General features: G+C 39.3%; 1 protein-coding gene across 1 annotated transcript in view; it reads left to right on the plus strand.

The window, feature by feature from the left end:
* Positions 1-14,732, plus strand: part of IPO8 (importin 8) — a 75,133-nt gene that overhangs the window by 28,132 nt on the left and 32,269 nt on the right. The window contains exons 10-15 of the mRNA XM_019515483.1: positions 2,338-2,414; positions 7,154-7,270; positions 10,272-10,361; positions 11,374-11,539; positions 12,013-12,173; positions 13,382-13,507. Of these exons, the coding sequence (XP_019371028.1) occupies positions 2,338-2,414; positions 7,154-7,270; positions 10,272-10,361; positions 11,374-11,539; positions 12,013-12,173; positions 13,382-13,507 (737 nt within the window). The remainder of the gene's footprint in view (positions 1-2,337; positions 2,415-7,153; positions 7,271-10,271; positions 10,362-11,373; positions 11,540-12,012; positions 12,174-13,381; positions 13,508-14,732) is intronic.

Genomic DNA, 14,732 nt, shown 5'->3' on the forward strand with positions numbered 1-14,732 from the left:
CATGGGTGGGGTGGGGTGGGGTCCCCCAAGTGAACCTACACCCCCATTCCTCCTGCCACCGGCTGAGCGCTGATAAAAATAGCTGCATCCAGCATGGCTTGTGGTATAGGGCTTGAGAGCACTGGCTGGGGGCAGGGAGCAAGGGGCTAGAGGAGGTGGAGGCAAAAAATAGACCAGTGTGGGGGGAGAGGGGAGTGAAAAGAGCAGCCCCAAGGCTGGGGCCGGTGGCTGGGTTTTCCCAGCCCCGGGGTTGTGCAGGGGAAGTGTACAGAAGTTCCATGCACCAGTTTGACCTAAATTGAATGAGTCTGATACTGCATAGATCCAGGTTTATCTTAAACTGGGTTCTGCAATTTTAAACTGGTTTGTATCCATGGAACTTCTGTACAGTTACACATTTACACTGACTGCTAGTCACTGGAACTGTGTCTGTAAGTGTAAGGTCGGCATCAGAAAGAGCTAAATTTAAATTTGGCTGCCATTTTGAACCCGATTTAACCTCTCGAATGTCTCTATGTAGCCTTTAACTCCACCCGAAAATCCCTGAATTATTATTTGTTATACATGACACCCTTCTGTGAGTCACTGGAACTCTGTTCAGAATGCCTGACTTGTTCTCTCCTTATTCAAGGCTGGTCATATTTTGAGTGTTTGCTGGAGTTTTTGTTTTTACTAAATTTGAATAACTTAGGCATATGCATTCTTTTAAAGACAAAGTGCAGAAATGCAACAAAGAAATAATCTCTCGTTCCCCCAGGTTTATAGTATGAGCCACTTATTTCCATTACACAATTGGTCCCATTGAAGAAGTGTTTTCAAAGTACAGTGAATTCAAATTCAGCTGAAAAGTCTAGCAAACTGAGCATCAAAGAGGTGTTCTACCTTTTTTCCCTAGTTAATATATCAAAAAGTGTGAAATTTAGCTATATTTTCTTGGAATGATGGAAAACAGAATCTGAAAATTTGTTACAAGGAAAAAAGCATCACAAAAGATTATTAATATACCTCTGAATCTAGTTTTTCAGCTACAGACACCAAATTCTATTTTTATTTTTGCCATAAGGTAGAATAGATTAGTGAGAAATACTGAAGTTTGGAAACTAAAATAATTGTTAGTATTTTCTCTGCTCTGATTTTTATCTTAGAAATGTCAGGAATAATAGAATGTTTTTAACTTTATTAATGAATCCAACCCATAAAATAAGATATAGCATTAAAAAAATCCAATCTGTGAAAGATACACAGACATTCATCTTATATCAACAGTGCTATCACGACCCAAATCAATGTCCACAGAAGTCTTGTGTTCCTTTCCTCTCCTCCCACCAGTCTCCTCATTGTTTCTGTCAATGCCAAGCCCTTGTGTTTCTTCATTTCTGTACAATAATTCACCTCCTCCTTTTTCCTAGAACACTGCATAACACAAATCTCATTATCTCCTACTCATCTCTGCTTTTACATTTTAAATTTTTTCTAAATTTATTCTTAAGTGTTAACTCAGAATTTGTATTTCAACACTCAAAAAGGTTTCTCAGATTTTGCGGTTTAGATGCAGAGAGATTCTTTTTTTAGCAAGTTCCAAACATTTCCACGAGATTTCCAAGTAAGCTTTTCCCTATAGAACACGGACTTGATAGGACAATTTTTCCATTACTGAAACTTCCCAATTTTTTTTTTAACTAGTCAGTGGTTTTAGGAGAGACATTTTATTTTTACCAAATTGAAGGTTAACTTTTTACTTCTAGACCTTGTCCCATTTCTGTTAAGTGATGCCGAATGAAAAGAATTCATATTAGAGGTCTTTTACAAATAGAAGAATTTTTCAGGATATGAAATATGTTGTCAGTATGTTTAAAGGAGGGCTTGTTATAATGAAGAAAGCTAAAAAAATATCTTTCAGTAGTTTCAAAAGTATCATCTGGATATGTTTGAAGAGCTTATCATGAGGTTTTAATGAAATTAAGCTAAAATAGATTTCCCATCTTGTTTATATGGTACATGGCAGCAAGGTGGAGCTGTTACTGTTCTTGTTGTTAAAAAATAAGAATGCTGCCATCATTCTCTTTTACTTCAGATAAAAAATAAACTTCCACAAAAGAGAGTTACACAGGTGCTTGGTTTGTAGGGAGGATAGGGGGCCAACCAACATTTTCAAAGCTGTTTAAATTCTGTTGTCTTAGTTCATAGAACGAAGAATGTCAGGAATCAATTTTGTTCTCATCCTGATTCAGTGACATCCTTTGCTCTATTGCACAATATATTTCAAGAAAATCTATCATCATTTCCTTATTACACTTAATATTCAGTGACTGAAAACATTTTCTTAAATGTTGTTAGATGTGTTTGAGGATTATGCATCCCCTACGACAGCAGCACAGAATCTCCTCTATACTGCAGCAAAGAAGAGAAAAGAGGTACCAAGGCATTCTTTTTTCATGACATTTTATTATTTCTTAAAATGGTTTCCTTTCTACTCAAGTGGTTCTGCATCATCCCAGGGATTTGGAAAATCCACATGGTAATAAACAGTCAGACTTTTTCCTGGGAAGTGCTATCAACTTTAGCAGAATCAAAACATCTGTTTTTTTTTTTTAAACACATTTTCAGCCCTTGCAATTGCCCAATGAAATTGCAAAATAAAACTGACTTCAGGCAGATGCAGTGATATCTTCTTGAGTTTAAACAATCTTATTGCCATTGCTGCTCAGAGTTTCCTAAGCTATGGCAGAAGGAGATCTGACCCGATTCGTGTTAATTTTTACTGCTATTGACCGCAATATTGACAAGAAGAAGAAAGTTAATTTCACTTAGCTGCTTCTAGGACACTGATTCTCAACTGGGGAACCAATTGGGGTGCTGAATTACAGTTGCTGCAGCATCCAGGTAAAACTGCCCCTTACACAGGGCTGTCGTATGCATGCCTTCATCCTGCATTAGGGTGCTCTGATAGCCCTAGAGCAGACAGGAGATCTGGCTTTTGCTGAAGTTCTTCACACACACACACTCCCCATGCTCCTCCTAGAAACACAGACTCATGAGGCTGGTCTGCTTGTCCCATATGTCTCTGTTTTGGGGAGAGGCTTGCAGGGTTAGGGAAAGGCTGCAGCATGAGGCAGCTCTTCTCCTTACTTCAGGGTTATCAGAGGACCTTAATGCAGGAGGAGTATGCACACATGCCACAGTCCTCCCCTGTCTGGCTGTGGAAGAGACATGCAGGGCAGTTTTACCTGGAGGTAAAGTTACCCAGCTGAGAACCACTGAGGTCACTTGAGCACAACAACAGTGGTTCTCAACGGGGGTGCCACCGCGTTGCAAAAAGCTGTGAATGGGTGCCCAGACTCTGAAAAGGTTGAGAAGCCCTGTTCTAGGGAAAGCTTCAAAGTAGCAGTGTAAGAGGCAGGCATTGGAATTCCTTAAAGGGGAAGGAGACCCAAAAAAAGTTGGTGGGATGAAGAGGAAGAAATCCCTTGCCACCACACATAACCGGTTTGCAGCACCAGTTCCCAGCTCTTGAGTAGGAAGAGAGCCAGGCAAAATAATACTTCTCTCTTCTAGCAGGTAGAGGGAACTGAGGGCTTTGTTTTTATTATTTACCTATACATTAGAGGGTAAGAAGGCACATTATTCCTGAGCTGGTTCCAAGGAAAGCACCGTGATAGAAATTCTAACATTTCCCTGTCTTCCATTAGTAAGATGGATGTTCTGTTTCTGACCTGAATGTTTCACTGGGACAGGGATGATCCTCCTTTATTTTTATATATTAGTATTTGGCTAATAGGTGTGGTTTTCTGAATGTGAAGTGTATGACAATTTTGTGTGAATGGGTAAAGATATATGGGAATGTAAAGGGACTAGGTGGAAGAGACATTGTTTGGGTACATTAATTTAGAACATTTAGAACCATTTGAGGAGAGGCTAGTAAAGTACAAGGGACAAAGTATAGAAAAAGGGAAAAGGAGGCATGCTGAAGACAGAACAGGAAAGGATAGACAATCCAGGAATTTTTATCGGAGAGGACAAAAAGATGAGAAATAGAATGAAACCTGGAAAGGAAAGTAGGTACAAAGAAAAGGAGAGCAATAATAACTTGCATGTAAAAAAGTGTAACATGTTGATTGGCATTGGTATTAACCAATGGTGTTCAACTCATCTGGCCCTGCAGCCCAGGTGAGTGGCACAAAGCTGGTCCACAAACTGGATCCAGCATGAAGTTAGAGTGCAGGGTTGGTTCACAGGTATGATCTGGTGCACTGGCCTAGCCCCATGTGTTGCCCAACCCTGTTCTCCTGGATCCAGCTGCAGAGCAACTCTGCATGACAGTGGGTGACCCATGGGCCAAATAATCCTCAGGGATAATGGCTCAGGGGTCCAGATCTAGCATATGAATTGGAAGTGGAAAATGACTGGTATTAATTACTGTAAGGGCTATTTTTTTTTAAATTGGAAAGGGCATGGTATTGGTTAGGGTGTACTGATAGAGATTTTTGGGGCTGATACTGATTGTTGATTTTAAGGAGGCATATTGGCCAATCCTGATCTCATTTCCAATACAGTTGCATGCAGCTGGTAAGTCTGTTGTGGTGGAAGGGGAGGAGGGAGTGAAGGGGCATGGGGGGTATAGATTAAAGCCCCTGTGGTGAGGGAGAGGGTGGGGCTGGGACAGGTGCTGCCCAGCTGGGATGGGCCAGGGCGTGGGACAGAGCTGCAACTCATCCGGGGAGAGGGGGGGTGTGGCTCGTGATGCTGCGTGTACCCCAGAAGGGCACGTGGGGGGCATGTGCCCCCCAGATCAGTGCGGGGCACGGACAGGGTGGGCTGTGGCCAGGGCAGCACCGGGCAGGTGGTGGTGAGGGCTGTGGGGGGGCGGGGGATGCAGCCACCCCAAAAATAGCTGTAGCCACCCTGTAGTCCCCCCCTCCCAGTGCTGCCACCCGCCCTTCCCAGATGCGGGGACACTCCGCCTTCCCCCCATGCCCTCCCAGATGAGTGGCAGGAGCAGTGGTGGGAACCCACGCCTCCCCTCTCCCCAAATCCCCCGGACAAGCCATGGCTCTGTCCTGTGCCCCCTTCCCCACTTTCCAGCCCCTTCCCCACTTCCTCCTCACCATGGGGGGCCTTGATCTGCCCCCCGTGCCCGTCCCCTTCCACCATACCAGTCTTACCAGCCCCATGCAGCTCTCCATGCTGCCAGCTGTGCTCCTCACTGCCTACATGCTGCACTGCGGCTGCGTACATGTACGGCCCATTTATCAGGCCAATTACCTATATAGACAATTTTCTTTATATTGGTGCTGATCCAGTATCAGACTGATGTATCAGTGCATCTCTAGTATTGTTGGATATATCCAAGACAAGTATTGTGCATCTTGGCTAGTAATCCCTAGTCTTCCAGCTGATTCATTTTTGTAGCAAATTGTGGCCTTCATTATTTTTCTGAAGCATTTGATTGAAAATAGACTTGAAATTTTCTTTGCTTAAAGCTCTATATTTTAAAAAAGGTAACTTTGAATAACTAAGGCTTAGAACTTTAAACAAAAGTCAAAAAGATTGAAATTAATTCTCAGAGCTGGGTATCTTTTACCCTGATGCATTTTTTCATTTCTCATTCATCTGTTAGTATCTTCTGGCTTAAGTCAAAATACAAAATATGTGCCAAATAGATTGGAAAAAAGCCCTGGAGGCAATAATGTGGTTTTCTTAAAGAATATAGGCGTTATCCTGAAAAGCCAGTTCAGGTGAGACTTCAAAAAAATTAAATATTAGAAATTGTGAAAGTTAAAAATAGGCAAGCAATTTTGTGTCTTGTTTATTGATTGACCCTTATATGTAAAGTGGAACAGTTCATCTGAGTTTTAGATAAAACTTTGATGTTCACTTCTGTTTTAAACAGTGACTATAAATATGGCATCATCTGAATATGCTCCGTTTGTATATTCAGAATAATCTTTTCTGATGTCAATGATTAAAACAATCAGTGAAAATGGAGTGAGCCAGATTGGATTCCTTCTCCTGCATCAGCTACAGAAACATTTACTAAGTTCTAAACTGTTAAAAGCAAAGGGGTTGTATAGGTATAAATGAGGACCTAGCTTTCCTGCAGAGCTATTTGTACTGATACATGAGAAGGAAAGAAGTTAGTTTGTCCCTGACACTTAATTTTGCTTGGCTTGTAGTTGGAAAAAATTAAGCCCATTTGATATGCAAGTTGTGGGGCAGCCCTGGGCTGGTGGCAAACTTAGGGGGGGCCAGCCCCAGGCTCTGGGTGGTGGCATCAGAGGGGCTGGCTGGGGCACGAGAATGCCGAAGCATGGAGCCATGCAGCCAGCAGCCTGCACACGTTACAGCCTCATATCCCAGCCAGCCCCTGTCACCATCTACGTTTGCATTTCGTCACACTTAATTACTACACCATAAGATAGTACTTGTCCCTGACAGTACTATTTTGTGGTGGAGTTAGTTAATTTCCCGAGCCCTAATACTGGTGCATGTGTATACAGTGACACTGTATTGCAGAGCTAATTAGTCAACTCCACAGTAAAGTGCACGTGTAGATGCACCCATTGTGACAAAATGGCATTAGAGCCTCCAGAATGGCATAAAGATTGCAAAGAGCATAACATGTATGACAAACTACATTCAATAAATGGTTCTGCAAAGAGACTTTTCCAAATCTACTCAAAGACACAAGTCCTTTCCAAAACCAACAAATTGATTGGAATTTCTAGTCAAAACTATTTTGCAATTTATATAAGACAGGTCAGAAAAGAAGTTAAGAAAGATCCATTAAGTAAGACTGTTGCATAGGTTGAACATGATTGTTTTCTGATCTCTTGTCTGATTTGCTTCAGAAGTTTAAAAATACTCTTATAATCAAGAAATTGCATTTTATTTTGCTGAGTTTGGGGGACAGTGCTGAAATCCCCCCCCCCCCCAGTTATAATGGATCTGTCAGTTTTAACTGGGGAAAGACAAGATTTATGTTTCCATAATACGTTATAGGAAACCTAACTTCGTTACTGTACAAAACCTTAAAGCTATTGCACTTCTTGACCAAAAAAATACATTATTAAATGTGTTTGATGTGAATAGCTCATTGATGCCTGGCACCTGGAAGGAAAGGAAAGTAATATGTTTTCTCTGTTGTTGTGTTTAGGTACTACCAAAGATGATGGCATTTTGTTATCAGATCTTAACAGAGCCGAACATTGACCCAAGGAAGAAAGATGGAGCATTGCATGTGATAGGTTCTCTAGCAGATATTTTACTGAAAGTAAGTGGATGGTCATGTAAAAAGCATACAATTGTAATCCTATTTATCCACTGTCTTCTCTGTTTTAAAATGCACATTTTTAAAATATGGCTGCTTCTTAGTAGCAGTGTTGTTGTAAATGCAGTGGTGCAGGGACATGATTGATTGGCAAAATTAGATCAGACTAAAGCAGTTGTTCTAATGTGAACCATAACTTCTGCTTTGCCAGGCCTGATGAAGGGTATTTGATGCCCAGCAGGTTCTTTCTCCCAACAGTACAAGTTAGTCATAAAAGATACTACTTTACCTCACAATTCTTGCTAATCCTTAATCACGTTAATAATGTCTCCAAAGAATTGTACTATAAAATAACAATCACAAGCTGTTTTTTATAACTTAAAATTTTTGGTCTACCGTTTGTTTTCTCTTTTTTTATTTGCATTCATTCTTTCTTCTCCACTAGCCCCCAAAATACCAGCATCTTTGTTGCAGAATAGTTTCTCAGTTATTTTCTGATGCATTGCTGAAATGGGACCATCTTAGGAAATCCACTCCAGCAGTAATGAAACCTTTGGCACATTAATTATTATGATGCCTTCCCACAGCAAAAAGCAGTCATCTTGTAGCGTTCTGGAATCAATGATTAATATTTTCTAGCTGCTGCAGGAATAGGTTGCCTAGTCTGGTCACCCTGTATCATACAACGGGTGATTCTAGCTTCAGTGTCACCAAAAGGGATTAGATATCGTTCACTCTGCAACCAAAAAATGGACATAAAGGAAGAATTCAAGCTTTTCCTACCCTTTCTCCTATCACAAGATCCTCACAAACTTTAAGAGTATTTCTTCAGAATTTTAATACATCCCTACCCACATTTCAAAGTATTATATTTTTGCTTGTGCTTTCGTTGTATTCAAAATCCCAAGCATGTTGTCTTTATCTTAAAAGTAATATCACTGAAGGGTAATTATCTTAGGATGAAATAAAAGACTGGAATCTTGGGTTTTTGAATCATTTTGTGCTGGAAATTCCTTGTTTAAAAATGTCTGTTATTTGCTCAGTATGAATTATGTAACTTGACTATGTAGGATGTTTAAACTGTACTTTGGATATAAGGGACATTACTAATTTAACAACATCCTTGAAGTCCCACGCCAGAAGTGTAGTGTGAAATTCAGGCTCTGTAGCAGCAAAATTACCATCAACTTCACTGGAGCCAGGATTACATCTACAGCAAGGGCGGGCAATTATTTTGGGCAGAGGGTTGCTTACTGAGTTTTGGCAAGCCATCGAGGGCCACATAACAGGCAGCCCAGGGCAGATAAATATTAATTTTCTAAATTTTTAGGGGCCCCATGGGCCAGATAGAATGGCCTGGCAGGCCACATCCAGCCCGTGGGCCGCATTTTGCCCACTCCTGATCTACAGTATTGTTGCTTACCAACAAGGAAGGAGCTAGAAGCATAGATTTCTAGTGACATCAACCCTGATTTAAGTAGCTTTTCATCTCAAACATTTTTATATAGACCCGTGTGTGTCTGTCCTGAAAAAAATGTTTTTTATCTTACTGTACTGTTGATATGTGAAAGACTGAATCATGACACTGAGGTTATAAGATACTGTACAAAGGGGAACTTGCTCTCCCAACAGAGCAAACTTTTTCTGCCTACCCTAAATTGTCTTAGTTTGGGCCTTTGGCAGGTTAAGTATTCCTGTGACATGTAAAGGTAATTTCTCAACCAAGCTGAGAGCTCCTCACTTGTATGTTGACAAACATGAGAGTTTGCACATAAATTAATACAGCATTTCCAAGCCTTTTTTGCCATGGCACACTTACCTGAATAAAAAAGCACCATAGCACACCAGACATGGTGGGGTGGCGGGGGGTGGTAGCGTGTGGCCATCTGGACACCGATGGGGGGGCATGGCACACAGCCAGCTGGACACTGACAGGGAGGGGTAGTGCACGGCCAGCCAGACAGCATTTTAGGCTGGAGCTACCCCCCTGCCCGTCTGGAGCCACACTGTCTGTCTCTCTGTGTCTGCAGCAGCAGGCCAGGGGCATGGCTCCAGCCCAAAATGCCATGGCACACCTGGACATGCCTGATGGCACACCAGTGTGCCATGGCACACTGGTTGGGAAATGCTGAATTAATACACGCTGGGTGTGCCTACACATGCTTTTGACTCTGCTTTTGGTACTGCGCAGTCATTTAGTAGTTGCTAAAGCAACTAAATACCTTGGGAACTGCCAGGTTTGACTGTATGATGTGGAGGAAACTTCTAGTAAATTTTCCTTACCCCACACTCGAGAGATTGTTGGAGGGAGAAGGGGTTCCCCTAGTAATGAAAATGTAAACAGGCACAAGTTATTTTTGTAGCTGGGAAAATCATTTGGTTTTAAGGTTCATAACAGCAGCAGGAAGCTTGAAACTCAAATTTGCTTCTTACCAAGTGTACATTCTCCTTTTTTCATGCATGTAGTAGCTTGTAAGGTATTTCAAGTGTGCTGCATTGTTGACATTGTTCTTTTAGTTTTAAGTGAAATAAAGATCAACTTGAATTGGATTCTTTTAAGAGAGGGAATAACATGGATTTAGTAACTAGTGGTATGAGATATTTTCCTTACCAGGGTGGGCCTGCTGCTTGTGATAATGGTTTTAGAATTCAAGTGTAGAGAAAGAAGTAGTCAGCCTTGTTAGTCTGAAGTCAGGCAGAAGGCAGGGCACAAAGGCATCTTAGAGACTGACTTGCTCAAAGAGGCACAAGCTTTCATTGGTGACAATTTGCTTCATCAGATGCTATGAACTCAATGTGTGAGATCATTTGTCTTCTAGAAATTATCCTACATGTATTAATGGGATAAACTAGTTGACAAGAAGGCAGGGAAATTGTTATTCTGTTTCAAATTTATGGTATTCATTTGTATTATAGTTCTTAAGATGACTAAATAAATGCTGAGTAATAAATATATCAAAATTTAAGGCTATTGGAACTTAATTTTTTTTGTTTACTCCAACAGAAGAGTGTGTTCAAGGATCAAATGGAACTGATGCTACAGAATCATGTATTTCCATTGTTCATGTCTAACTTGGGGTATCTTAGAGCTAGAGTAAGTTCAGTGCTTTTATAGATGACAGTATATGTCTTGATTCTTTCCTTTACAGGTTAATTTCTCTCTGAGTAATTAAGATTGAAATGTAGTCATTGTTATTGCCCCCTTTGCAAAAATTTACTTCTAAGCACTAGTAGCAGTAGCTTTTTACCATTTTGATCTAAAATGATTTGTAGGTAGAAATTACTACCTGTAATTCCATAGTGTCCTATTTTCATTGACCATTTAGCTCAAACTAGAAAACTTGAACATAGTTACACGGTAAGCTGTAGAGTTAGTTCATTCTGTGACTATTATTCAGCAGCAGATTTCTAGTTTGAGCTACTGGACAGAATTAAAAACAAACAAGTTTCAGAAGCAGTTAATTCCACTTTAAGAATAGACTTGATTTAATTGCTAAACCAGTGGTTCTCAAACCTTTTGGACTCCAGGCGCTTTTTACTAGACTTGACGCAGCCCTCATTGGAGTCAAGGCACCCCTCCATAACTTTTATGAATTGTGGCACCTAATTTCAAAAATAGTTTAGAGTGCTTACCTTCTGGGAGAGGGACCAGACAGTGGGGAAAGGAGATCCTCCAGGCAGGAACAAGCCAGTGCCTGCACTTATTTGCATATTTCTCCATGTCTTGTTGCACCCTTCAAAGGATCTGGTGTCAACCCCAGGTGTCCTAGCTCCCTGGTTGAGAATCACTCTAAACTGATCATTTTAGTACCTGTATTAATCTATAATTTTTATGAATTTTCTTTTTAAGTGTACATTCCATCACATAAAAAAGGAACTGAAAGTTTTCTCCAAACTGATAAAAGTTTAGTTGTTTGTTATATGAACTGGGGGGAAAGGAGAAGGAACACTTTAGTGTGAAACCTACCAGTTATATGTTATTATATGTATACTCTGCAAACATAAAAATGATTGAGCGACAAGAGCAAACCAATTAAGAGCTCTGTCTGTGATGTTTCAGTTGCCAGAACTGCAGTAGCTCTGACTCATTTTCTTTTTGCCTGTAGTCCTGTTGGGTTCTTCGATCATTCAGTACTTTGAAATTCCACAATGAACTAAACCTGAGAAATGCAGTAGAGCTGGCAAAAAAGAGCCTAATTGATGATAAGGAAATGCCAGTCAAAGTAGAAGCAGCCATAGCGCTTCAAACACTAATAAGTAACCAGGAGCAAGGTATGTTACAATTGTTCATTCATGTATACACTGATTATTTTTCCCACATAGACAATATGTTGCTACAGTTTGCTTTAGGTATTTCTAAATACTTTTTGTGTCAAGAAAATTGAATTCAACACATTATATTTATCAAACTAAATGATATTTATTTTTTTAAGTTTGAATTGAAACATCAGGTATGCTTGGGAAAGAATCCTTCGTTTGGTGTAGGGGTATGCATCTCCCATGGAAGTAGAGCATTTTTGTGAACAGAATTATACATGTGAGCTATAAAAGCAGACAAATTATTTAATTACTTTGAATCTAATAATTGCCATTAGTTCAGCTTTGTCAAGTAGTCTTTTACTTAAAAGAAATTATTTTAAATGTTTCTGCTTAATAGATCAGCAGGATACTAAATGATTTTGGGATAGACTGTGTATTTGTTTCAATGGATTGTTGTTTTTTCCTAATTTTGCTTATCGTTTTAGCCAAGGAGTATGTAAAGCCATATGTCAGACCTGTTATGCAGGAGCTGTTGCACATAGTTAGAGAGACAGAAAATGATGACCTTACTAACGTTATCCAGAAGATGATCTGTGAGTACAGTCAGGAGGTTGCTACCATCGCTGTTGACATGACACAACACTTGGTAAGAGACAAGTATAAAACAATATTGCAATCAGAGCTGCGCAGGCCTACTGTACTTAAGAGATCTGCATTTTTTTTTCCTGAAATTAAATTTGTTTAAGGGGATGCTGTCAGATTTAAAATAATGGAAAAATCCCACCTCTGTCATGTGTAATGCCATAGATTAGTGAAGATTCTTTAAAATCAAATTTAATTATCACAATTTTTTCTGTCTACTTTGTATTTCAACTCAGATGCTGAATAATAGGCTTGTCATGTAGTTGGTCTTTTAGGGCACTTCTACACATGCTCCAAGTTCTGATCAGAAGACTCGGAGATTAATCGAGCCTGTTGGAGCGTTCTAATGAGAACGCTCCAGTGTGCTGCAGCGTCTCATGTATTCAGCATCCCTGTGTTTCATAATGGCAGTAGGGGTGCTTTAACTAAAGCTTGTCAAATGAGCTTTAGTTAAAGTGACCCTGTGTAATCAGTGTCCTGCCATTTTGAATACACGAGATGCTATGGGAGTTTTAATTAGAGCAACTTCCAAGAGCCCCTCTAATTAAAATGCCGCCTCACTCCCCCCTACCCCAGACCATGTATATAGGTGCCCTTAGTTTTGTTCTAGTTTGTTCTGCTTGCTGTCTGTTCACGCACATGGGCTGAATATAGGGCAAGTAAATGCTTAGCTCCAAATACACACTGGTTTCAAAGACAGTTTAAAAAAATCTAACTTAAATCTATTTAAAAAAACAAACACTTTCCTAAAAAATATCAACCAATAATCTATTTTGTAAAATGTAACAAAACATAAATTGGTGGGGGGAGGGTTAAACTACATGATTTCTCTTTAAAACATTATAAACTTAAAGTACTTTAATACATAATATAACAGGAGTCTGGCAGTTTTGATTGCTGCTTTTTTTTAACAATCCAGGGTATTTAATAGCTTTGATTATTTAACATTTCCTACTGCTTACCACAGTTAGCAATAACATAGGGGAAAGTATTTCAGTTTTCTAAACTTCCCTTGCAAAACTACCTAGCATACTTTTTAGTATTGATAGAGGTGATAGCGTTACTACAGGCACTTTAATAACCTGAAGGCACTGCAACCTTTTCATAAGCTGTCAAAGGGTACTTCTGCTTGTTTTTATATATGGACAGTTGGAAATATTAGATGCCTCTAGAAGATCTGGCAGTCTGCTTATTTTCTACTCATTTTTTCAGGCTGAGATATTTGGTAAAGTTCTTCAAAGTGAAGAATATGAGGAGGTGGAGGACAAAACAGTTATGGCCATGGGAATTTTACACACAATTGACACTATCCTAACAGTTGTGGAAGATCACAAAGAGGTGAGATTTTCCCAGTTATGTATGAAATCTTTTTTCCCCACCTTTGAATCATCACAGCATGCTCTTTTATATATTAAATTGTTACACCTGAAATAAGCATGTATTAATTACAATCAAGTGATCCATTCTTAATAAACTTGAATTTAAAGCTCTGTGTAAAATATAATTTCTCATTTGTGCCATACTCATCTGTAAGAGAGAATTGACATTTCTGAGGCCATAGCACTTTAGCCTTCATTACAGCAAATATAATTCTAGAATATTGTTGCAGACTGCTATAAAATCCTTTATAAAGCTGAATTCTTCTCTGCTAATAAGTCATAATTCTCATTAACTGCAGTAAGGTTAATTGTTGGCAATGATAAATCAGGCGTTCCTGCTTAACGCAACAGTTTTTTTTGGATGGAATTGATAGGAATCGATTGCTCTGTTATATTAAACAGGGCATGTTTAAACTTTGCATATTCATGAGCCATCTGCAGGAGGAACTTTCCCCCCTAATTTCATTACTCAGTACAGCACAGCTGAGTGTTGCCATCTGGTTTTTAGCAAGGCTAGCAAGGCTGTACTTGTTTTTGATTTTATAACGGGTTGATTGAAGTAAGTTACTGACCTCTTTCTTATCTGGTATTGAACAGTCAGTGATTCTTAGCTCAACTGGCACTATAGATAAAGGTGCGTTGTCCTAATTTGTTCTGCTTCCTTGATTACAGTAAGATGTTTTCATCACAAGTATGAAGTAGGTATCTTTTTATGAGGGATATTCTTTTTTAAACAGTTAAATAGAAATACTTAAATATCTTGACAAAAACAATTTAAAAATGGCTTGTTTGTATGCTACAATTGCTCTAGAATTCAGAGTATGTTTAACACTTTACAGAAGATCTTTTCATTTTTGAAAAAAAACCCCAAGAAATAGATAGCTAAAACAGGTAAGCATGAGCTGTGATAACCTGAAACACTTTATTTTTATGGTTCAGAATTTACTTTAGTAGACAATTGTTTTAAATGTATTTTGCAAAAATGTAACAACTCGTTTTTCTGTTGTGTAAGGCACAACTAAAAATATCACACTTACTACCTTAGCTCTCATTGTACTTTTCCACAAAACTTGCCTAAATTTGTTTCTCACCAAATATACATTCTCTTTTACTCATGAACATATTAGCATGTAAGAATTGTTTGGGATTAAGAGTTTAGGACCATGAAGGAATGATCCCTTGTT

Source organism: Gavialis gangeticus, unplaced genomic scaffold, assembly GCF_001723915.1.
Source record: "Gavialis gangeticus isolate Ggan-Ray unplaced genomic scaffold, GavGan_comp1, whole genome shotgun sequence".
Taxonomy (NCBI): Eukaryota; Metazoa; Chordata; order Crocodylia; family Gavialidae; genus Gavialis; species Gavialis gangeticus.